Below are 26,787 nucleotides of genomic sequence, written 5' to 3'. Positions count from 1 at the left end.
TTATGTATTTAAATGGGCACTGCATCAGCATGAATGTCAATTGGCAGAAGTACTAACTTTTAATAGCTATTCGATGCAGTGCCACACCAACCCATCACTGAAAAAAAAAATTTACACTGGCTTCAAAAGAAATACTGCATCAAGATTTAATATTTAGAGCCAGGTAACAACAACAACACTGTGTCTTGTTGACGAGAAGTATTGGAAGACCACTTACTCAAAAAAGTGTCAGGCTTGATTTAATTTAGCCTCTTTATTAATAATGTGAAAGAAGGGACAGAGAGCACATTATTCAAATCTGCAGGTGTTTGCAAGCACCAGAAGAAATAGCAAAAAGGGCACAAAGGGATCCTGAAAGACTTGGTCCAGAAATAACAAAATGAGATATAACAAAATGAGATATAACCTTGAAAAATGCTGGCTAATAACTTTGAGGACTTCTAATTCAAAGCGAGAGATACTTAGAAAGCAGTAAGGCAAAAATCAAACCTAAGGATAAGAGAAAAGCAGTTTACAAAAAAACCCCAACAGGTTAGAGAAAATGAAGAAGAAACTGTTTTTTCACCTAGTCTTTGTACAGATGGAAGACTCTAATGGAATCCTTGTCAGAAACACCAAGGTAATGAAAGTTAGGAAGAAAGCAAAGTGTGGGAGGATAGGAACTAATTCTCTGGTACATGGACATATGAAGAAGTAGCTGCAAAACAACAATTTCCTTCTGCAGCACTTTTGAGGAGACATTATTGTTTGTAAAATGCCAAAACATCAGATTTTAGGAAGTTTTCAATCAGAAGTTTTGTCACAGCCAGAGTAGATCTCCAGTCACTTCATGAGTCAGAGGTACCAAGGTTGAAAACTTAGCATTTCCAATTTAAGAATGGACATTACAGCACATGTTCACAAATACTCCAGAAAATGGAGGTGGTTTTTTTTACTTGTTTTCATTCAGCATGGAACAAAAGCGCATTTCCACAGCTCTTCTGTGCAACCATATGAAAATACATTAAATTGGAATCAGGAAAACATATCCCTGTAGATGGAGATTAACTCAGTGTGTTTGTTTCATTGGAAACATTTGGTCCAGACATGGACATTTGGGTACTATTATGGGATCCCTTACCATGAAATTAATTTGAACTGAGGCACACCTTCATACTCTGCCGCCAAAGCGCTATGAAAGAGCAGCAAAAGCTCTCAGACTGAGTACCTTCCTGTCCCAGCTAGTAACATCTGAACCATGTTGGTAATTACCTTTTTGCCTGTTTGGGCACATTAAAATTCCATAGCTAACTCCTATGGCAGCAAGAAGTCAGTTTTACCATGCCTTCTTCTGAACACTGGAGCCACCCTTCACTAGTGTAAATACCGTGTAAGTATTCCAAAGACAGAGCATATCAGTTTGGTCTTAAGTACCTAGCATTTCCCAGATTTAGATTTACAAAACATGTATACTGCTGCGCTCAAGAAAACCAGGACAGCATCAGAATGGGTTATTCCAATTACTGATTTTGTTCTGAGCTTCCTGCTCTGCCAGAGGCAATCCTAACTGAGTTATCCCCTCTGAGTTAACTCAAGTCTTATGAACTCCCTGTGGTGCTTCCTCATGAGCGCACAGCTAAGAGACATACAAAACATATCTTTGTTTTAGTATTCTTCTATTTCACTGCATTTGAACTGCTGAAAGGGAAATCTTGGGTATGCCTCTTGTGCAGAAATCTGGGGTGACATGTCTCATGAAGCACAAGAACAAAGTTCAACCTGGAAAAATAAAAACAATCATAAAAGTGAGTTACTTTCAAGTTACTGTGAAAGTTACTTTCAAGAGCTCCTAAGACATTACCTAGGGCCTGATTCTTTTTTCCCACGCAGACAAAACTCCAGGAGCTGTCCATCAGAATTTTGTTTGAGAAGAAACTGCAAGACCAGGCTCTAACCAGAAACAAAAATAGCAGCACCAGAGAAAGACTACACATAGCTCTGAGTACTTTCCAACAAACTGAAACATTTCAGCTCTACTTCTGGTGAATCTGCACTTTTGCAAAAACCAGAACCTCATTGATATTTAGGCAAAATTTGCCTATTTCTATCATATTGCTGGGAATAGCATTCTCCATACCACCTGGTGCTGTATAATCTCTAAAGAAAAACAAGACACAGATGAAAAATATGCCCCAAGATGCATAAAACATTTCCTTTTCAAATATTTTTTATACCTAAATCAGAGCAGTATAAAGCCAGCAATAATAACCACGCTTTGACATATTTCAACACCTATACTATAACGCTCAGAAGCATTTTTTACCTTTTTTTTTTTCTTAGGGCTTAGTGGTATTTAATACAGGCATATATATTTTTTAGAAACTATTTCATGATGCCACTTGCAATGCTTCCAAAAACAGAACACCAGCATCAGCTGTTGGAGGTCTACCTCCTATTGTATGGGTCACTTGCTGCTTACAAAGGCTGTTGCTGCAGTATGGGCTAAAGCATACTGAAGAAGCTCAAACTATAGGGAGGAAATTCATGCAACCCAGATGTCTCAGGAATAAACAAACAGGGAAATGAGAAATCCAGTGTTTGTCACAAATATTACAATTCCCAATAGATTTTCTCATCCATCTGTTTCACGTCAACCAATGTTTGGCTTAGTTACACTGGACCCATGTCATATAAGTAGTATAAAAATAAACTTTCTGCATACATCAGCTCTGTTTCAGGTCAAATAGCTGACATAAGAAGTTGGTTATTACAGGGGAAAAAAACCACAGCATGGCAACCAAATATCAGCAGCCCCTTGAATATCAGCCCCAGCAGTTGGGAGGGCATAGGGACTGGATCCCACACTTTCTCCTGGGTGAGAGTGAGTGAATGGTTGGCTGAGAAAGGACATGCTCTCCCAGGAAATATCATCAGTATCTCAATGCAGAGTGGGATCTCAGGAGAAAGTCTGCTTTTGCAGCCACAAGACAACTTCATGCTCCCCTAAACGTTATGTATCCAGGTAGCGCCCGAGTGGGATGCAGTATTGTGAATTGAAGCCCCTGGTGCCAATGATCCATGCATTTTTTATAGCACAGTATAAACATCTTATAAATATAGTCAGCTTTCATTGGAAGAAACGAGATGGTGTGATGCATTCTCTGCATCACTGAATGAGCACAGATATTCCCTCAGCTAAATCATATAAACCTTGGAGCAACTGATGATAACTTCACCAAGATGTCACCCTGCATGCTAATTCACAGTTACATAGGTTTATAGGCACGTAGTGCCCTCTGCTGATTCACAGGACTGGTACATCACACACACCTTGTTCTCTCAACTTAAGATCCTAGTAACGTCATTCACATAAAGCACAGAAACAGTAAGATGCAAAGTTGTGAGAAGGAAAATGAGAAACAGCAAAGCATCATTTCAGGCTGTAACTCTGTACCTGTCTCAGATAGTCAGTTTCTCATCTGCTGCCCTGTGGAAAACTATCCTTTCGCTTTGGTTTGTGGGTGGGTGTTCTTTGGTGTTTTTTTTAATCCATAGCATCTAACAATATGTGTCTTTGGGACTAAGCCTCTTGGGTAATCATAATTCTCAATAAAATATGGCAACTAGCTGGCCCAAGCTGAGCAAGGTATACAGGCCTACTTAGAAAACTGTAACAGTGTTGAGCTTCATTGAAGTTCCCTTCTTTGAGAAACTGTTCAGGAGCTCGTACACTCAGCTGGCTACTATCCTGACAGATATCCTAAAGGTAAAAAGATGTATGGGTTAGAAAATATAAACGCAACACAAGAAAATCTGGATAACTAATGGAGCAATGCTACAATATTAAGACACGCCAAAATATCCTCCAAATATCTTTCAATATCTAATTTGAGACCATCACCTGTGGATGCCAGAGTGTTTTGTGAAAGTTGGTCAGCAAAAGTAATTCCATTTTAAGTGTAGCATAGCCAGTCACATTGGCTTGAAACATGCATCCTGAAAAGGAAAGGAGCTAATTGGGAACAATTTGTTTCTGCCATATTATAGAAATAAAGTCCATCTTCACACTGCCACAACATCAGTCATACAATCGCTGGAATACCTGTCTCATCTGCAAAAAGGCAGAATGAGAAAAACACCACCACTGAAGTGATTTAGAAAGGGAAATTGAGGTTCTGCTCTGAATTTAAAAGCAAATATAACTATTTGTTCCAATCAGCTGAGAAAAGAGTTAACTAAATCTCCTTCCTACTAGAACAAGATTTTTTGGTTTTGGATGCTAAAAAACACCTTTACAAAAAGCATTCAGGTGTCTTATGAAGCACAGATTTATAGGGACCGTGGTCCTAAATAATCCTGGAAATCAGGCCTGCATGTGACTTTCAACACCTGAATTAAACGTGCCAACAAAGGGGATAAAATCAATAGAAAACTTTTCAGTGTTTCTAGAATTAGTCTTAAAAAAAACCCTTCTTCCCCTCCCAAAAGCGGATAAATGGGCAAAAATAAATGAAAACAGGAGAAAAGAGGAGTTTCATTTGGGAGAAAGCTATCAAATGAGCTCTGCCCACAGATAACATAACCAAACACACACGCTCTCTCACAACTAAAACGCTGTCTTTAAAGTAGAAGATAACATTGGGCTCACTAGTTTTGTGTCTGAGACACTCCAGGTTATTAAATTTCTTACCTAAAAAAAAAAAGAAACCTTACATAAAATTTTACAGACACGTGAAACCCAGTATACTCAGTCAGCTGTTCCTGTATGAAATACACATTTCTCTAATTCTGTTTTTCTGTAGACCTCAATCAACTTCTCAAGGGAAACAAAAATCAGTTCTTACAATCAGATGCAATTGAAGCTTTTCTCCCAGGAGCTTGAATTAAATAAGCTAGGTGGGACCACAGCTCCTTTTCCTTATCTCGCAGAGAACAGACCCTGGGGTCTGGGAGGGCTAAGACTGAGAAAGTTTCTTTCCATTCGGATTTAATTAAGAAATGCATAATTTATTTCCAGTTCATTTTTCTTACTACTTTCATCCTCATGCTACCATTAGGATGCCAGTCTTTCAGTCAATCTCTTGATCAATAAACATCCCTTGCAAGACCTTGCTTTACAGTCCCCTTTGACGGAGATCACTTTGCAGATTTGCTGTACGTAATCTTTAGGCTGCTGTAAAACAAATATATTATCCGTCTTTTAATTAAAATGGCCTAATTATGAACTTCCTTCTGGCAATTACTGCTAGGTGGCTGGCACAAAAAAGGGAAGATGCCCCTTTATTTACAGGGCAGGTCCAATGAGACTGAAACAAGACCAGCCTTTCCTACACTCCTGCCAATGACCGCTCTTCATTCACAGCATGGAGGATAGCCTTTGTGGGAGTCTGGAAGATGCTTTCACCAACCTCAGCCTACTCAATCCTCAGACTCTTTTGAGGCTATCAGTGAGTGTGATCAATGACACGGCATCTTGGACAGGAACGCCTGCATCCTCATATCTAGTAAAGAGTTAAAATAACATAGACCTGCATTCCAGTAACAGCACATGAAACTACCAAGGCCCTGTAGTAATTCAAGGATCTTTGAATTTACTTGGCTGCCTTTTCAAGACACCAGATGCCCAGCTTCTTAAAGATTCAGATGTATTCTTCTCAGTTCCCCAAGTTCCTGCTTACAAATAGTCAGCAAAAAGGGGAAAAAAACCAAAAGATGCGATGACATTTCGCCTCACTTAAATTAATGGCAACTGAGAGTCTCACAGACTTTTCATTCTCTGACTGCACTCTAAGATATACAAAGAAAAATGAAAGCGCTTTTATCTAGCCATTCAAAAATCCATTTAAGCTGTTACACTATATACTACAGACTATGCCAGGAGATACTGCCCTTAGATTTGCAGAGAAGCAGGTCAAAAGCTTAAATAAATCATATTGCTTAGCTTCAGAGCATATATCACTGATATCACAGAAGAAACACCAATAAATTCTGTAACTTTAGATACAGCAGTCACTTATCCAGCTGCTAATTAAATCCCAATACAACAGGACCATCACATTTTTTATTCATGAACAAGACCACAGCAAACTGCATTTTAATAAGCACAATAGTGTTGAAAATGAATGACACCCAAGAGGGCTGTAAATTTTTTTCTGCAGATCTATTGTAGATCAGTATGTAACCCACTAACATTAGTGCAGATTTGTGGTCCTAGTTAAAAGTATTGCCTGTGTAAGACTAAATACTCACCTTCAGTGATATGCTGCAGACTGGGTTCACATTACATTCTCCCCAGAAATGCTGATTGTATACGGAAGTTGTGCTAAACTTGAAGAGGGCTTGACATGCATTTGGACACCTCTAGCCAGTACTGCTGGCTAGAACGGGTATGAGAAAACTCCATTCTTTTACAGGGAACTTAACTGAGGTAATGAAGTAATCAGCAACTCACCGTCAAGAACCTGTCCAGTGAGTAGGGAGGGGATGCTTCATGTTTCACCCAGCATTTTAACGTGAAAGACCCCCCTGGATGTGCGCAATGCCCAGCCTGCCTTTTGGTGCTAAGGAGACGAACTAGCAGGACTTACCTCAATTACCACAAGAGGAATGTTTCAGGTGCAATACACTGTTAAAACAGCCAGCTACCTAAGCCAGCTGTCAGCACTATCCACAGTCTGCACTGAGATAACACAGAGATTAAAAGGAATAAATGCTACTCCCACTTTCTAGCAAGAATGCCATAATCTGGGGAAATTCCAGGAAGGATCATGGCGTTATCCCATAGAAAGTTCCCGTGGAAAAAACATCTGGAAAAAAATGACAATGAGCATCAATGGCAATGGGGGGGATCTACCACAGGCTTATAATTAGATTTTGAGAAACAAGCTTTGTTGGTCTAATGTAGCCAGTAAGAGGAGTCTATGTTGCCAGGTTTTCATGCAAGCTCTCCATCAGCAAAAATGGGATCAGAGGGTGCTCAGCTGGCACCACAGCAGGACAAAGGGTAGATCATACTGACTGTATATGAAGGAATCAAGTTCCAAAAAGATTAATTTGGCAAACCAGTCATATGAAGAAATGTTTTTTTCCACAGATTTAGGGTAGCAGGGTAAACCAGTTCCACAGTTATCTTACTTAGCAAAGGAACCTGCGTTACATTTGATAACATTCGATAAATTTGTGTTTTAAAATGCAAGAAATTTGCACGGCTATTGGGACTGCACAAAAGTGAAGTGCAATTTGAATTAACAAAGAAACATGGCAAAGGTAAAAATTACCTGGACTATGTGTACTTTGGTTTGTTTTTCTAAAACAAAAGCTGTCATTTTGGTGAGGAAAATAAACACAACCAGTCAAAAGTTGCAAATCTACCTATTTAAGGTAGGACCCTGAATTCTCTCTTGGGCAGCTAAGGAAAAGTTATCTTATTTTAAGAAGTGTTTTACATCTGCTTACCAGTCCAGTGGGACCACTGTTGGGAGATGATGACCTCTCAGTTCTGCTTTTGCTTCTTAAATCTGGATTTATGAACCTAACTTCAGTTACACTATTGAAAAGCAATGGTGTTCAGGCAGCAATTTGCCTACCAAATATCACTTGCAGAGCTAATTTCCTCACTAAGGCTGATGAACCAGTATTTACACAAATGAAAAGAACATACTAATCTTTCAAAAAGCATGAAAAAGGCTGCTTAACAAGCGGAGGAAAAGAAAAAAAATGTAGGACAAGAAATATAATTTTGAGTTTCTGTGAAGATATCACACACAATATAAGTGAGACCAAAAATAATCTCACAATAGAACCTGACACTAAAAAAGATTAAAGAGGAAAAAACCACACAAGCCAATCAAGCTGGTAAAGCCTAATTAGCGAAGACCCACCCAGAGATCAACAAAATGCATTCTTTTCATTTTGTAGTACAAAGAAGTTGCATATATTACTTGTATTAAAAAGCCTCTGAAATGAATTTAATTAACTATGAAAGGCTGGATTTTGCCTTTGGGTATATGTAAAAACAGCATCTGATTTTACAAGATGCACTGCGATGCCTGATTGTGTAGTGAGAGAAGAATTAAAACCTTTAGGTTTCATTGCCTCTCTGGGTTCAGAGAGGATTTTGTAGTCCAGAATTTAATCAGATTTGGCTGCAGTCACAAAGCATGTGAATTCAAATTCATGCAGGGGCAACAGACCTTTGTATATTTTGGAATCCGATTTGCAAGCTATCACTTGAGAGTACTACTTTCAATTTCAGGGAGCACACAAGAACAGTGTCCACTTTCAGGGAATGCATGGGCAAGCCACATGGCTGAAAGAAAGAGATCTGTAAGGAATGTATTACAGTTACATGAAATGCAAAAGGCTGAAGATTATTACACTGATTTGGTCACAAAACAATGCATATGTTTACTACATACTGTTGTCGTGGTTTAACCCCAGCCAGCAACTAAGCACCACAGCGGCTCGCTCACTCGCCCCTGGTGGGATGGGGGAGAGAATCGGAAGGGTAAAAGTGAGAAAACTCGTGGGTTGAGATAAAGACAGTTTAATAGGCAAAGCAAAAGCCGCGCACACAAGCAAAGCAAAACAAGGAATTCATTCACCACTTCCCATCGGCAGGCAGGGGTTCAGCCATCTCCAGGAAAGCAGGGCTCCGTCACGCGTAACCGTTACTTAGGAAGACAAATGCCGTAACGCCGAACGTCCCCCCCTTCCTTCTTCTTCCCCCAGCTTTATGTGCTGAGCATGACGTCTCACGCTATGGAATATCCCTGTGGACAGCTGGGGTCAGCTGTCCCAGCTGTGTCCCCTCCCAGCTTCTTGTGCACCCCCAGCCTGCTCGCTGGTGGGGTGGGGTGAGGAGCAGAAAAGGCCTTGACTCTGTGTAAGCACTGCTCAGCAACAGCTAAAACATCCCTGTGTTATCAACACTGTTTTCAGCACAAATCCAAAACATAGCCCCATACTAGCTACTATGAAGAAAATTAACTCTACTCCAGCCAAAACCAGCACAACTGTTCACCTTCCACTTCTTTAACTGCAAGTAATTCTTCAGCTATGATAATACTTTTCCACAGTTGTATAAACACAGAAGCAAAAAGGAAATAAAAGAATTAAAATGAGTGAAATTAGGAGATTCAAAGGAGGAGCTACTGACTGTGGAGTATCTCCTCTCTCTACTTCCTGCTTGGCTACCAGGGAGTCCTGGCACACACTTCTCTCCATCCTCTCTTCAGGAGCTCTCCTACAGGCAGCCATGTTGGGAGCCTGAGCTTACAAACTCTGTCTGAATCCAACCTGCAAGCTCTTAGCATGCCTTGGGAGCACCTCAGCCAGCAGATGGGATCTCTCTCCTTGGAGCCTTTCAACACTTGACTGGGAATGGCCCCAAGCAACCTGACCTAACTAGGAGGTAGACACTGCTCCAAGCCCAGGGTGGAGTAGGAACCTCCAAGGGTCCCTTCCAGGGCAGCTTTTTCCATGGCTCTGCGTAAGGCGTAGTGCCAATCTCACACATGCCTGCCAGCGCTCAGACCGAGCCACTTGCCTGCATCAAATTGCCATGGATGCTTCATCCCCTTGGCATATGTAAGGGCATAACCTGTCATCTATGAGCATCTCTCAGTAGGTCTTAGCACAGGCACATGAGTGCTAGAGCAAGCCCAGGCCCTCAGTCTTCCTCACAGCTCCTCCAGGATCTGTTTGCACACATGCAGGCATTAACCAAAGTAGCAAGTACCCCATATCTCCAGGCCTGGGTGGCTTGAATGCCTCCAGGAGCAGAGCGGCTTCCCCCACCTCTGGATTTCTGGATACAAGTAATACTACTGTATAGAGTTCCTGGACTTGTGTCCTAATGCCTTAGGGCCCCAAATAAAGGCCCTTTCTACACCCAACATACAGACAAAGCCAAGGCATGCCCTCCTCTGCCAGCCTGGGATACGTCCCTGAATGCCAGCAAGTCCTGTCAGTGCTGGGTAGGGAGGAAAGCTGAGAGCCCTGACTCACACCAGCACTCACTGCCCTGGGCTAAAAGGTATCCATAGTCGTCGGTGAAAGGCTATGCGCAACCTCTGGCAACTCATGCAATAAGACGCTTGTGGTCAAGGGAAAAACAGATTGTCCTTGGCAAGAGCCCAAACTTCTATTTTTGTGCCATTCTCTGTTTTCCTCACTCTAAAAGCCTGCTGGAAAACAAAAGGCTATTTCAACCAGCATAGTATCCCCCCACAAGCTACTTCCTAGAGAGCCTAAAAGAAAATGGGGTCTGGCTTATCAAACAAGCAGCCATGCTTGACTGGCTGCTGACAATAAATCAGGCCCACATGTCAGCTTCAGCTTTGGCTTCAGTGACTTCTGGCAGCATTTTGGAATGCCCCCATGCTAGGACAGCAAGGTTGTCCTGAGAGCTGGTCATCCTGACTGGCCATGTCAATTGTCTTCTACCATTAAAGTTTCCCCTCATGGCATGACCTCCTATTGGTACTGTGGAGCCTCTGAAGGCTAAATAGTTTGAACAAGCAGAAAATTTGGCTTTGAGGATGATGCCAGAGGCACACAAAACAGAACAGTGTGGATGTACCCATCACAGTAGAAGTAATTGTGGACAGTCACCATAGCAAATCACTTTGAGAAGACAGTTCTTTTTTATAACAATTGAGTGGGAAAAATATTGGAAAACATATGGCAAAACACCTTTTCTCTATTGCTGTTTTTAAATCTGTCAATGTTTTCTTTAACATCAAACACCAGCTAATATCTGACAAATATTTTGCCAGTCATTGCACAATGGCTTTTTATAAGCATATAATGAAACTCAATGTTAATTTCCTCAGGACTAACATAGAAAGTTTCCCTTCTGTGGGAGTGCAACACTGGTCTATATCAGGAAAGGAGAAAGAATGCTCTTTTGGAGAAAGAATAGTACGAATACTGAGAATACGTGGGCTTTTTAACAGCTTTGCCATAGCTGTCCTGTTTTAGATCATGAACAGATTGTTTAGATCTACCTCCACAAGAACGTTTGATCCCAGAACCTTTTGCAATTACTATTACAATGCCTTTTGCTACCCTGCGTGTTAGTTTCCCCATCAGCAAAACCAGGCTTAACCTCTCACGTTTCTTTCAGTCAGGATATTAATTGTCACTGGTTTAGGAAGCCAATCCTGAGAAACTTTCAGCCTGATTGAAGATACTTCTAGGACTTCCGAAAGGGACTTTCAGACACCTTGGGCAGCGTACATGAGAGCCGACCTGTACAGAAGAGTCACAGTCGTACTGTTCATAAACAATGAAGCTTTTTGAGAGCTTTTAACTAACAGCTCAGACCTGAACCCAAGGCTAACAGGATGCATCTACGGGGTACACATGTAGATGTGCATGCATATAGTAATTTGTATGAGTTCTTCATTACCAACATACTTGTTTTTCTCCAAGAAACTCAGATGATGCATACTTAAAGAGATATACTCCACTGTAGCATGGATGGAAAGCAATGAGAAAGGAGATCACTACAACTTGCCTGTCTATAGCAGCACGTTTGAGAGCATCTTACCTTGACATGGTGTATCAGGTGCTCAACTTCATTGACTTTATACGTCTCTATTCCTAACTCTTTAGATAACCGCAGGAGACGATTTTGTGTTGGCCCCACGTAAGCTCCTCCAAGGTCCACGTATTTAACTTGCTTATTCTAGTATATCACACACAATACACAAAAGGGGAAAAAAAAAAAAGATTAAAAAAAGATAAGCCCTTTGTAAATAGCACACAAGTTAAAAGAGCAATCCAGAGGAATTCTTTAAGCGAAACACTCCCAGAGCATTTTGGCCAAGATTCCTCTCCCCATGGAAAACTTCGATTCTTTGGCAGAGTTCTGGTGTGGCCATTACCAAGAGGAGTTCGTAACCAGCTTAGCTGGCCTGTTGTTACATTACAGCCTTAACTAACACGAGAGGAAAGAGCCTGACAGGCAAAGAGAGAAAGACAGAGTCAGAGACACCTGTGCAGTTCTTGCTCAGTCAGTCATCTCGCCAATGACTGGTTCAAAACAGACTGTACTGGGAAGTAGCACAGATAAGATTTTCTAATGAGCAGAGTGGGAGGGGGGTGGGTCTCCCAGGGCAAGGTAGGGCAGAAGGTAAAGGAGTGAAGGGAGACATGCTGGTTCTAGTTCCCAGCCACCCCTGCCATTCCTCTAGCCTACGTCACTCCTCACGGGGCTTGTTACGGTTCAGCTCAAGGCTCTGCACGGCATGGTTGGCCTTATGGGTGTTTTTTCATAGAGATTTCGCCAGTGTCTCTCCCCGGGAAATGATTTTGAAACTTAGCTAATCATGTTCTCCTTCCCAGAGGAAAGAACTGATGACTCCGGAGTCTGCAGATCACACAGAAATATTCTGTCCCCACCATCATGCCAGTCTTTCCCTACTCTTGCTGGTACAATGTCAGGAAATTTCCTGCTAGTGCTCTAGAAATCTTCCCTCAAGTAGGTCCTCTAGCAGGAAAGATAAATAAATACATTTAGGTACACTGTTCATATAGTATAAGTATACTATAAATATATATATACACATACACTATACATGTGTATAATTATACATATGTATAATATATACTGTATGTATGTATATGTAGTATAAATGGGTTTGGAGATAATTACCCTTATGGTGAAAGTTCTTCCACCAACCCTGTCGTTGGCTTCCAGCAACACCACGTTCAAGCCTGACTCAGTCAGCAGTTTGGCTGCTGAGAGACCTAAAAGATAAAAAGAGAAACAATTAAAGAATACTTCTGTATATGTACCCCATGGCATTTGTGAATTGACATGTAAACTCTCACATAGCTATCCATCCAAATCCTGAATTTTTCATTCAAACACTTTGCCAGGGGGGCGAGGTGGAATTAAAAAAAAAAAAAAAAAAAAAACCAAACATGAAATGGAACTGAAGTCGCATATTAAAACAGTTTGTGGTCAAATTTTACATGTGCTGAGCACCTTTTGCACCACATGCTCAGCTCTTCTGATGCATAAGCCAGCACTTGTTATGGTAGTCATCCAGCCAGGCAGAGAACTTGGGGAGGACAGCTTTCTTATTTTCTAACATCAGCACATCATCTTTTATAACCTCAACAAAAAAAGGAAGAAGTGAAGTTCTATTAGGACTGTCCTACATTTCAAAAGTTTTCCTGAAGCTTGTTGTAAGTATCTGCTCTGAATATTTTAATGTACATTAGCAAAGTTCCCACACAGTCAGGTCACAGGTTTCTTCTTCTGAACACATGGTCTGACTCAGAAGAGACAGAATGTAAGCTTGTGTGTGGCAACAAGAAGTAAACATGTGGGTACGTGTACCCAAAAAAATTGTTTCATTCCTGATCCGTTTTCTTCATACACTTTTATTTCCATCTTGCAATTCTTGAAGCTGAGACACCAAGACAGGGAACAATGGGAATATAGGAGGGAACATCTCATTTTAGTTCTAATGCCATAAATCCTCATAATTGCAGAGGAAAATATTAGCATCAGGCCTGCAGCAAGTGTGTCAAGCTGCTACGGGAATGAAGGGAACTAGAAAGGGTGCACAACATGGAGGAAATACAGCCCACAACCTCTCAACTTCTTAAGATCCTCTCTGCCTTTTACTTCAGCACACAAACTGAGATTTGTATAAACTGAGGTTCTTTCTTTGGCCGCACGTGAGTGAATTTCTAGTGGGACGACAAGAGTTATTCTAGAGGGTTGCATCATCCTCTTGAAATGATGGAATGTGTTGAATAAAGTTCAGCACAGACCAGACTAGAAGCCACACTCATACATCATCATTTAGCTATCCTTTCTGGCACTCTGCCTTGTCACCATCAGTTTCCTCTCTGTGTCCTAGTACATGTAGTTCTTGAGAAGGAGTCATCCAAGCAGATTGTTCCAAGCATACGGCAGCCATGGAAGAAATGGCAAAAGCGCTGGCAGGAAAAAGATGGCCAAAGCTAGCATGGCAGGACTGAATGAAATGATAATGAAGAATGAAACGATAATGAGGAAAATATAGCAGTCCTGGATAGAGAAAGAATATTAATGAGAGCTACTAAAGGTGCTACACAATATCCTGGTCGTCAACCAGCGGCTTGGAAGTAGGAGAACTGGGTCCTGTTCCCAGCACTGCAGTGAACCTGCTGCATTGTGCTGGTTAAATCACTTAAGCTCTTTGTTTCCCCATCTGTAAAAAAAAGACAATGGTGTAGATCTATCTACCTAAAGGATTTGACATTTTCTGAAGAAAAGCAGCAGATGTTTCCATTAAAAGATCATACTGTCCTGCTCTGATTACTAGCTTCATGGGCTTATTCATCTTGGGTTTTCACAAAAGTGTTAGTGAGAAAACCAGTAATGATACTGATAAAGGTCTTTCCATACTTCCTTATTGAGGAAATTATATTGCAAAAACATCTGGCTGGATCAGTGGCCTTGACTACATTCACAAATATTTTACAATACCAAGGAAGAACAAAATACAGAAAACAGTCATGGTATGCAAACACGGACCACCCCTTCAAACAGCCTGAAAAAAGAGATTGGCTCCTGAAGGAAAATAGGCAACAAAACTGCTAAATAAATACAGCTTACCAGTTAAAGAAAAAAAAAGTTGCTCTTCAAAAAAAGACAAATATTTCATCAGTTGGGAGAGGCTCAATAGTAGTTATTAACAATTTACAGAATGAATACGTAATCTAAAGGCTGTTGTCACCGCAGGTTTCTGTTGGCTTATCACACTAACAGGTATTGACTAATCAATTAACGATATTCAGTTACCAACACTGATTAAGGAATATGAGATTTGACTTTCTTTATTAAAATCTAATGAATAAACATTTCAGTACAGCCGGGAACAAAGGCAGTTTATTCCCAGGAGCTGAATAGACAGAGAAGCTTGTGAAAGGATAGCTCTCTAGACTCAACTGAAATGCAGCCGATTCGCGGTGGTCAGCCCAGTTACCACTCCTTGTTTCCTTATGCACCTTTCACCCACCCTATTGCACCTACCTACTATTTACTCCCTACTATTTATTTTGGGGCAGGTACCACCTTTTTTTTTCCCTCCATACAGATGTACCTGTTAGAGATGGATAACAGCTTACTCTTTCCTGATGCAAATAGAAAAAACCAAACAAGTGTTGAGGGGAGGATGGGGCTCATTAATATCTCGCTGCCCCATGCCCATCCTCCAGCAGGTCAGATCTCTGTAGGGGCAGGGATGTGTCCTCCGGGCTTGACTCTATAGAGAAAGTTGCAGCCTACAGGGTTCCCAAACTAAGCATCGCCTGACCATTTACTCCTTTTCAAGGGCTGGTGGTCCACCCCCTTCTCTCACCTACATGACAGCCCTCTTCTGGTGCAAAGTTTTGCTGGAGAAATTACGCAGATAACTGCTGACAAAGACGGGGAACACGGCCTGCCTCTAGCTCCTCCCCCTCATCACTAACAGAGATGCCAAACATGTAACTGGGGAAACTGGTGGAAGAAGTGAAGGCAGAGGCTCAGGAGGGTCAGATGGCACAACGAAGGACCGGATCGGGCCTTGTAGTATGCACAGTACAGGATAAGGCAAGACTGCTGTCACAGATACCATATTACACTGCAATATTGACAGGCAGGAATTTTGCTCTTTTTGTATCTCACACATTTGGAATCACGGTACTGCCACATCACCCCATACCTGTTCCCTGGAGCTGGACCCAAGATCCCAAATGGGCTCTTGGATTGTTACTATTATATCAGTGAGAGGACTGGATGCTGCGGAGGGAGAGCTCTGAGCCAAAGTGATACAAGGACAGATAAGGCGCCAGGAACAGCAACAAAAGCATATTAAAATGGAAATGAATACTAGTACGTGAATATTGGGGCACGAGGTTGAAGTGTGCTTTTCAGAAACTAAGAATTGCTGCAGGAAACTCCTACAAACCACAACCCCTCTTCTGGGCAAGAGTGGCCTCTTTGGGCTTAATACACCAATTGCCGCAAACAGAGCATGCACAAAGCCTGTGAAGCAAAGCCTGGAAAAATACTGTCATACATGATGTAAGATCCCCTCTTGAAAAGTTAACCCTTCGCAAGTTTCACACATTTCAGCTCTGCCTCTCGCTTGCCTCTCGCTTGCTCGCACATCACTAACAAAAGGCAAATCTTTAATACTGTCCCTGTTGCTCACAAGTGAGGCAACCAACCACATTCAAATGTAAAGTTCATCCAAAAATGTGACTGGTGCCGTTGCTACTCCCATTTCGTGCACAATGTTTTGTCACCCTTCCCCTCCTCCCCAGGAACATTTCAACAGAATCAGATCTGAATTGCAATATAAGGGCTCAACCACTTTTGCCACCCCTTTGCAGAGGACAGTAACTGGGTCCAGTTTCCATTGCAGGTCAGCTTTCTTCAAGGGGCAATAGAGAGCCATATATATAATGGAAAACATACAGTTAAGCAGCCTCGCCTGCAGTTCTGCTCAGAGAATCAATAGGCAGATAATCAATGCAGACAACAAAGAAGCCAAGATGATGGGTCTTATTTGAAGCCCCAGACTGAAAATACCACTGTGCTTAGATGATGTTTAACCAGGCAAGCCTTCCTCCGTTACCATAGCAACCCGGTACCCAACCGCAGCCACTTGGAGATACTGGCGAGAGATTGCCTCCCCCAGAGTTTTATAATGCAAGTTCAAGCCATGAAAATCACTTCTCCATCGTGCAGCACTCTGCATTCACAAGGCTCTAACTCAAATGTAATAATCACAATAATTATTTCATATTCAGTTCCAACTTATTTCTTTCCTGTTTGAGATCTCTGTACCTGCTAAACATCTTAAATTGCACCATTTGATTAAACAGCTTCATTATAACCTCACTTCCTAGCATTAACAGCTTTCTTATACTAAGAGAACAATTCATATGGATTTTTTTTTTTTTAAAGACAAGATCATAAATTTCTGTCCTAGGGCAGAATCCAAACTCGCGTTTGGATTGACAAATGTGACAAGAGTCACATTTTTCATCTGAACCCAAGGTATTATGGGCTACAATGAAGCCCTAGAGTCAAACACATCTGAGTATTTAAAAAAACATTTTAAAGTAAATTTTTTAAAAACCGATGGAAAGTTTGTACCACCAGTCTGATTCTGCCTGAAATATGCAAATTTACTGAAATACCCTTTTACCTTGGCATTTCCACAAAGATTTCAATTGAAAGAACACGATTGGAAGTTGCATCTCTGATACCTCTCTAAATGATACTTGTGCCTTCTTCCATTTAGTTACTTTTTTTCATAGGATACCTCTGTCATACACTGGACGGCCAGACAGCCAATACACAACAGCAAGCCCATCAACAAGATCTTATTTCTCCCTCAGGCTACACCCAATTCCCTTGCAACGTACACGGGACAGGGCGGGTAACTTGGAGGGGGGATAGATTATAAAGCTGTAAATAAAGTTTATTTCTGAAGACATTCCCACAGCTCCTGGTGTACCTTCTCTGTATTATTCACTGTTTTACCATGTTCCACCATGTTTATTATCTCCCTTCTAAGAACAGAAAAATCTCTTCTCTCTCATATATGCAATTATAAAAATAATCTACAAATTCTAAATTTAAATTCATGTAGGGGGCAAAGAAAGAGCCTCTAAACCACTGGCATTCATTTAATAGCTTCTAAGATGGCTGTCAAAAAATTATTTACTTTATAACCTTAAAAATTTTTCTCTCCATCTAAAACTGTAAGTTGACCAGAAAGAAAGGCGGCCATCATACTTGTACTGTACCTTCTTGCAGGTCTTATTGCAGAACTTACATGTCTCACACCTGGATCTCCTCAGATTCATGAAATTTACTGATATTTCTCTCTCCTGCTCTTTATTTATTTATCTTAACACCAAAGATATGTTTACAAAGTACTGCCCAGGGGAGTTTTAACATTTGTAACAGATGCCAGACACTTGAGACTTGCATACAAACATTGGCTGTACATGTAGGTTAGAAACACCCAACGCTTTTGAAAGAGGCAAGGAGCTGATTTTTAGCTTTGTTGTGCCTCCACAACTTGGATATACATGTGTGAACAAGCTCTACACTGGCTTGGTTAACTGCTGACGGCGTCCCCCTTGACAACATGTGTTTGAGCAGGGGCTAACACCTGGTTTTTGCAGCGTATTTGCAGGTGCAGCAACTGCACGCCAAGCCGTCCTCCAGGCAGCCAGCTGAGAGCTCACGCGCGTCTGCTCACGTGAGCAGTGGCTGCCGCAACGTACCTTGTAAATAAAGCCAAAACTGACGAGTTTCTTGAGGACTTTTTCCTTGCTTTCAACCTGTCCGGCCACATCTAAATCACTGCCTGGAGAGACGTCAGCTAACAGATGCTCCTTTTCCCAGAGCCAGCGGGCAGAGCAGCCCACAGCACCGGAGTCTGAGCCTGAGCACTCTTGATGAGGTCCAGGGCAGGAAACAACGAGGCTCGCAGAGGGCTCGACATGAGGATCTGTCGCAAAATCCACCTTGCAAATGGCCTAACAACTCAGCCTGCTGAAGACAGGCACAGTCCTCCACCCTGGGGTGAATGAAGAAATTGTGGGATGTAAAAATGTTTCACAAGACTGATAGCAAGAAAAGAAAACATACCATAATTTATTATATATAAACAAGTAAGAGTTGAGTTCAGGGTCACTAAGGTAAATTAACTCAAGTATTTCTTAACATAAGTATTCAAAAACATTAGTCAGACCACCTTTGTCCATGGACATTTAACACCTTGAAGCTGTTATTTTAGAAGTCTCAAGATTTATATTCGTCTTCTTGATTTTGAGTTTAAGCCTCATTTTGACCAGAGGGGCCAGGAATTTAATTTCTTTTCTTAATGAAGCGATGAGTCTCACAAAAATCACGAAACCTAAAGTAGCTGAAATGTTAAGAAAAACCAGCAAATCTGTCAAAACCTACACAGAGTCATAGAAGCCGGCTGTGGGATCACACCAGGAACACAACTTCCCTCACTATTAGTTGTCTGCATACAATAACCCTTACCTACCATGTCTGACTCTCCATTTCAAATACATACAAAATGCACGTGGTAAATAAATGAGTTTGACCAAAACTGCTGCTCTGTACCCAGTGAAACAAAATCCACCTGTCTTAACACCACAGAACTTTTGAAGAGAACCCCTTTGTTAGTGGTCAACACAATTGCAGCGTTTGACCTAGGGTAATAGGAAGAAATAAAGAGGAATATGCCTCAAGCAGTTGAGTTAAATTTTGGGGGATGCAAAAAAACACTCCTTCGACCCATAATAGCCTCTGGGTAAGTTCCTAGCATCTAAAAATTAGATCAGTTAATGGAAGAATCCTGTTTGCTGTTGCTTAGACCTAATTACTCTAAAGCTCAAATAAAAAGCCTCCTTGTTTATACTCAGGGTTCTCTGACCTCCTTTTAAGAGATGTCCCCAGAACATCCTGTAGGTTCAGTGCCATTAGCGCAATACAGTTTGCATAACGCCGCGATACTTGAAGGGATGGAGGGCAGAACCACGAGAAAAGGCATGTACTTATCTGCAGCTAAGTAGCCATTTTGCACCAGTGGGTTTTCTCCTTCAAATCTTCCACAGTTCCTTTATTGCATTATTGTGTTAGAAACTGCAATTTAATAGCACTGTTTTCGTTTGTGTTGACTGCTCTAATGAACACAATCCGATTACTGCTCCGCCACTGAGACATTGAACTTGGCGCTGGTTACCTTTACCTCTGTCACTCATCATTAGCCAGCTAAAATGTTTTAATTGAAATAATGGCTTGAGACAATAACGCCTGTAAGGCATTACAGATAAGGATTGTAAGCAAAATAAAAAACAAAACTACAACAACAAAAAAAGAAAAACCAACACTGGCCCAGGGTCTGGGTGAGTTAAGATGATACAGGCATTTTTTGTAACTTTCCTCACATTATGGAAAGGTCAAGGGATTTTGCTCTTGTGAAGAATACTGTCCCTTTATAAATTCAAAGGACATGCTCAGAATTGTAACAGGAGCACTACAACAGAGATAACTAAGAGCATGCTGCCTGAAATTCAGTTCACATCAGGCTGGCACAGGGCTATCAAAAACGGTGAGCATGAACAGTAGTCAGTTTTCTTGCTTCATTGCTTTCTTAGTCCTCTGCAAGACAAGGTACACAGCATCCAAATGGCTCCAAGAGTTGGCTAGGTGGCAATACTTCAGAAAAGCAAAGGGCTACAAGGACAACAAGGTACTGCAAACCAAGAATATCTTTTATTAAGCCCCTCACCTACATCCATATGCTTTCAGGGTGAAAGGTAACCTTTTAACTTCTCTAATCTGGGCCACCTTTACAAAGGTACTTTAGATACCTGATTCAATCTCATGGAAGAAAGATACAAAAATTATAGTTCAGAACCTAAAAACATGGCAGAGCTGGGTCTCTCTAAATTGTCACTCTTGGTTATTCTTAGTGCCTTACCTCCACGTGCTGAACAGTACAGCGAAAGGTATCAAAGCAACTCTTTTTTGATGCAAGTATTTTGACCGTGGGGGGAGATACTCTCTCTTCCTAAGCTGTATCACTGTGCGGCAATGAATGCCTCTAAAATGAATATCGCTCACCTACAACATTAGAGAACTTAAAAAATAACAAAAAAATAAAATTACAGTTTCAGAAACCACAAGGAGCAAAAAAAGACATTATCAATCTGCCTATCTATCTACTTAAAATGTACCTTAACTTAAAATGTTTGAACAAAGGACACAACATTTCTGCCTACGATACGGCACTCTGTGAGCAAATATAATTTATTTCTGTTCGCATTTGATTGTCTAGCCGAGGCAATGTGTTTTTCTGTCTGAGCACTGGTTCTGTAACCTTGTCACTGAGGTCAGTATGAGCGTTCCCATGAGTTAATGCGACTTTACGTGAGCATAAACTCCAGTCCCAACTTTCTGTGACCTCTTCTCCCTGGCAGTGCTCTTAGGCGATTCATTCATGGTGCAGAGAGCAGTATTTATTAAGCAGAGTTCTGAAAACCAACATTAAAAACATTCAGTCTACATTTGTCCCAGGCATAGCACCTGGTTAAGTGATATGGAGCCTGGCCAGTTATGAGACAAGCGAAGTGGTGGTGCCTTAAGCTCAAGCCCTGCCAGGCATGGTATGAAGACAGCTTGTTGCGCTTGGGTGGAAACCCAACGCCTTCAGTGCAGCAGTGCCCAGGCTCAAGCGCTGAAGCCACAGCTGTTCTGCCCTTGCACAGGGCTGCATTTTTACATCTGAAGTTTCCAATGAAACTTTAGATTGATGAAACTGGGCACTCCAGCATTTCAAAGGATAAGTATTTCTAGTAACAATCATTTACTCAGTACTCTGTTCATTTTATAGACTTCTCATGTCTTACACATGGAGCAGTACACCAATTCAATGCCCACCTCACACTTCGAAAGGAAGAGTCAGAAGTCTGTTTCTAGGCTCCGGTCAGGTAAAAAAACCCAAACTCATTCTGCATGTCCTTTGTTATGGCCCCAGGTTATACTGATGAGTTAAAGTTAATTGCATCATTATTATTATTATTATTATTATTATTATTATTATTATTATTATTATTATCTATACTGCAGTATTATCTCACACTTTCAATCCCAGAGCCAACTTTGGCTTAGGTGGGTATGGTGTGTTGGGTTGACGGTTGGACACTATGATCTTAGAGGTCTTTTCCAACCTTAATGATTCTATGATTCTATGATCCCTTTCTGCTAGTTTACCAACATAGGCTGCCTCAAAACACAATAGACACAGGGAAGAAACAAAGGAGATACAGATAACTGAAAGACAAGGTAGCACTACAACAAACATACCGTAGCATTGGAACAAACAAAGCTTAGCACAATGAACTGGTTGTGGCACTATACAGGTAGTTTACTAAAAGCATCCTTTTAGGCATTACTGTTATGAAGAGATACACAAGCAAATAAAATGCCAGCCAGATTTACTCTGAAGAAGAGTTTTGCCTTCCATACACAGCAGGGTGGGGAAAAAAAGACTACGCTACATCTGGAAAATTTTGCAAAACATGCAGCACTTGTCTCAGAAGAGAAATGCTTATCTGTTTTGCTAAGTCTTGCATGTTCTCAAGCAAAGATTTTTTTTTTTTTAGTCCCCTGAGAAAAGTAAATGCTCAAAATACATGATCAAATAGAAGATGTGAACTTAAAAAATAAACAGAGTATCATTCTCATATCTTGACATGAAAGAGTAACATGTAATTACCCAGATTGCTCAGTATCTGGTGACTCACAAGCATCCATCTAGAGAAGGTCACTTCTCATGGCAAAGCCCCCAGCAGAGCCACGATTCCCTCATTCCATGGTTATCCATTTTGTTTCATGTTTTCCTTGACCTTCAGCTAACTATTTTCACCCAGCTGCACCTAATAATTATGGATTTATATCGAGCATATTTCAGTGTCACTTTCAAATATCCATCAAGCTGTACCTCAGTGACTCTCTGAAAATGCCTATCATCATGATAGCACACGTATACAAGTAGGTGAGTGTACACACACACGCACATGCAGGCTAGATACTACTAGCTTGTAAAGCTTACAAGGATTTGTGAACGCTTGTCTACCTCAACAACTGAAAAATGAAGATGAACCCCACCGCTTCGCAGTATCCTGTATAAATCACCTTACATGCCAGCCAGCTCTTTGCTGATGTCCCAAAAAGACCACTTCATTTCTTGACTGCCAGCTCAGGATGAACCATTCCCTAGCTGAGATATCAAAGGCTGAGAACATAGATGTCATCCAGAGAAGCCCAAAAGGGAACCACTGAATAAGAAGATTTTCAAGTGACTGTCTTCCCTCCATCTCTAAGTGCAGGCAGGAGAAAGTTTATGAGCTAAACAGTTCATAAAAACATCTGTGTAATGAAAGAAAAAATGCTACCATTGGATTTGTACCGTTCCGATATAATGTGTGGGGAAAAAAATGTGAAGGAAGCATAGAGGAAAAGATGTACATCTAAGATGTAAAAGAAAAGAATTTACACTCTTTCCTTTCCTCATTTGTGCTCGCTATTCAGCATAACTCACTGATCCAGCCCCTGGCCAAGATAGCCTCATAAAAAATTAACTCATATTGGAACAAAAAAGGTGTCTTGCTCCAATATTTAATGCATTCAAACACAGATCTATCACTCAGGCAAACAGGATGCAAGTTTATATGCAAGCTATCCAGGTAATCACGATGCATAGTATGAACTGGCTGTTTGATCAGCTGTTGCCGTGTGCAGTCAACCGAATAGACTGCATTCAATGTTTTATATACGAATTATACCATCAAGATAAAGACCTGCTGGCTGGGAGGCAGGAGGCTACAAAGGCATCTTTCCTCTCCACGCCCTTCTTCCCAGCTGAGTTACATGGTGGAAACTGAAAAACGTGAAAAAGTTGAATAGTACAAAGTAATATCTGTAAGATGAACAGGTTTCAAATTAATTAAAACTTCATGGAACTCTTTAACCACCTGAAACATGAAGTACCAAACAGTGGTCACCACCATAACCTAATCCTTGTAACTGCAAGATGCCAGAGGCTCTAATGAACCACAGCCAGACTCTTCAGTGTTAAGCCAGTGTAAAAATTAGCACATCTATGATGTATTTTGACATATACACCAGTTACCAGAAGTAGCTCACGAGGTCTCAAACTTTCTAGACCGGACTACCCTTTCTTCCGGGGATGGTCTGCACTTTGTGTTTCCCCCATCCTGTCCCCTGCCCTCCCTTCTTCTACACAAACACACAGAGACCCCCTAAAAAAATCCTGATGCCCATCATTTCCTTAAGCAGTTCCCTGCTCTCCATCCATATCTGCTAATGCTCCAAGAGCCCTTCCTCCTAACACCGAGTCCATGCAGCTGAGTCCCGTGGGGCTGTGGGTGGGGTGGGGACAGCAGCCCCACACATTTGCTAGGTATGTGGGAACATCTTTCTGGCAGTGGGGGCAGCATGAAGAAGGACGGGGCAGAGAAGAAGAGATGGGGGAGAAGAAAAAGCTGGGTTGAATTCCTGTGGGCAGCTTTGTCCCTAGAAATATTTCACTCTCTCTCTCCTTGGAAGCCTACTCTTCCCATAAATAATATTATCACTGTTTCTTGACTAAGTCAATGCAACTCCTTGGCTTGACAGGCGCTTTCCAGCATCTCCTTTTTTGCTAACTTATCCAGAACTCAGGATCTCCACAACTGAGATATTGATGCCCATTCCTCCTTCTGTTCCCTTAGAGCACTCCAGCCCCAAACACTGGTCATAATAACGGTTTGTGGAGCAAATACAGTTTTTAAGGGACTTCACACTGACATTAGTTTTAAGCAAGCTGTTTGAACAGAAAACTGACAGGACAGAAAAGGTTGCACAAAATACAAATGCATGGCTGAGTTATTTAAAAGAATACTAGACATTCATGGTTTAAATACGAACGTACTGCAGTGCACTCTCATTGACCACTGAAATCAGCAAAAAATATCTTTAAACAAGGATCATACAACATCACAAAATTATAAACCTTAGACACAAATCAGTCCATAAGGAAATAAAGGTAGTCAATTAGATGAACCATCACATTTTGACAAACCATCTCACAAGGCAGCAAAAACCTTAATATCTGACATGAGTTTACAAGGATGAAATAGGTTATCAGCCCAGAAGGAAAATCATGTTAAGTTAAAAAATGGCTATAAAGAAATTAAACGATTGAAACTGTAATGAGATGAATGCAATTTCCTCAAGAAATTGAAGCCCAGTTGAATGATGACTATTTCAGAAACATAACTGAGAGCTTTGTAAGTGAATCAAGACACATTCTCTGTAAAGGAAAACCAAAGGAAGGTCTTCAATCCACCATGGCATTGCTTAGAAAACTTTTATAACCATGGTAAACTTTACCATTGCATCAGTGCACTCTGCGAATTAGCTGCTACAGAACCGAGACAAAACACAAAGGCAAGCTACTCCTGTTCTGGGAAGGGGCAGTGAGACAAAATGGCTTTTTATCTTTAAGTAACAGAACGACTTAACTACAGCCGTCAGTTGTTCTATAGAGAAGGAAACTCTGCCAGTGGGAAGTGTGCCAAAATCACCCAGATTGTTTACATACAGAATCGAATCGTAACTTCTGAAGAAGAAAAGTCTTCTCAATTGACTAAATTATGCATAATTCATTGTCATTAGCTGCTGTGTAAGGTATGTAAATACAGAGCAAATTCTCTGCTGGTTTACGATACTACAAGCAGCACTGGAAGTTTACCTCTGGGCCTATCAGGGCTGCGTAAGCCTGCATTGCTCAGGCTCCTACTCAGGCAGTACAAACATGCCTACTTAGCTTTTGCCACAGTTCTCCACCTTTCGATGAGACCACCTCCACTCACTCACTTGATGTCTTTCAGTCCTTGCATGCTCCTGAGATCATGTTAGACAGCCTGAACACACCCAGGATGGAGCCAGAGCAGGGGGCTGCTCCTCACAGCTTCTGGGACCGCGGGCAACAGCACTTGACTAGGACTCCTGTCACTGTGGTGATGAACATCTTGCCATCTGCTGGAGACTGACACTATGGTCACTCGCTACAGGGGGGAAAGCATGCTGAATCATGTGTCTTTAAAATTACTCCTGTCCTGGATGATGCCAAGGAGTAAAATGAGCAAATCAAAATTCACAAGTGCACAGAATGTGATCTTTTGGCAATCTCTTGATGCTACAAGAAAATTAAAGAAAGAAAAAAAGGTAGGCAAGGAGAAGACATGGAGGATGGAGACAGAGTATGCAGGTGCACTTCTGTGGTCAAGATGACCAAGTAAATTATTTTTAACTGTGTCTTCATGGAAGAAGAGCACAAAATTGAAATGCTTACTCTTTCCATGTTACTACCTTTGATCTGCAAAACTAAAAGTATCCCAGGACAGCAAGTTTGCAGTGTCTATGTTAGCGAATAGTGCAGAACAGCAGAAGATCTGCAGAGTAAACCAGCTGTACCCTGAATACCCAGTGTCCATACTATATGCGTGAAAGGGGCTTTATTTCAGACTAGCTCTTGTATGGTCTTACAGGCTGAACATCACATTAGGGATTGGAGCTCAAAAGGTGAGCTCCTAGAGCATGTCTTCCCATTTGGTCTCGTGCAAAAAGGAATCCGATGCATATGCTCTGAGCCTGCTCTGTTGGTGCACACTGTAGAGCAATAAGTAGGGTCAATCAGGAGATTTGCTCAAGGTACATGCTTGATCTGAACCAATACACTAATGCAGATGAGTATCTACCACCACCTGTAGTGTGATTAGGTTCTAGTGGAGTGCTAGACTAGACTCTGGCAAATCTAACGAACTAAAAGCACCACCGCAGGCGGTTGCCCAAGTAAACAATGGACTGAACTTTCTTACAAAGAACTTTAAGCCTCTCCTGTTCTAATCCTGTTTGTCAAAAAATATGCAGTTCAGCAGTACAGATAAGAAAATCCTGTGGACTTTGCAGTTTGTAACCCTACTATCAACTGCTACATAGAAACTTAGGTTCTCCACCAGTTATTGCCATAATAGCTACCCAGCAATCCCTTGCACAAAGTTTTGCCATCCTAAACTTATCTTTTTTGCCCCTTCCCAGGTGGTTATCACGTTTTGCTGAACAGACAGAATGAACTTTCCCTAATACCATCCTTTCATAAAGGTTAAATAAGCTAATGGAAAAGCTTTCCTTAATGATGCGTTGCTTTG

At 41.3% G+C, this 26,787-nt stretch overlaps 1 protein-coding gene across 2 annotated transcripts in view; it reads right to left on the bottom strand.

Moving 5' to 3' along the window:
* The window catches only part of MAOB (monoamine oxidase B), a 51,385-nt gene that overhangs the window by 19,900 nt on the left and 4,698 nt on the right, over positions 1-26,787 (bottom strand). Inside the window, exons 2-3 of one of the 2 annotated variants that reach the window (XM_075173914.1) lie at positions 12,641-12,735; positions 11,534-11,671 (exon numbers count right to left, since the gene is read on the bottom strand). In XM_075173914.1, coding sequence (XP_075030015.1) covers positions 11,534-11,671; positions 12,641-12,735 — 233 coding nt within the window. Of the gene's footprint in view, positions 1-11,533; positions 11,672-12,640; positions 12,942-26,787 lie in introns of those variants that run through there. The other variant, XM_075173905.1, reaches the window with a different exon arrangement.

This window comes from Calonectris borealis, chromosome 1, assembly GCF_964195595.1.
Source record: "Calonectris borealis chromosome 1, bCalBor7.hap1.2, whole genome shotgun sequence".
NCBI lineage: Eukaryota > Metazoa > Chordata > Aves > Procellariiformes > Procellariidae > Calonectris > Calonectris borealis.
The sequence above is the reverse complement of the archived record's forward strand: the minus strand, read 5'-3'. Positions and strand labels throughout refer to the sequence as shown.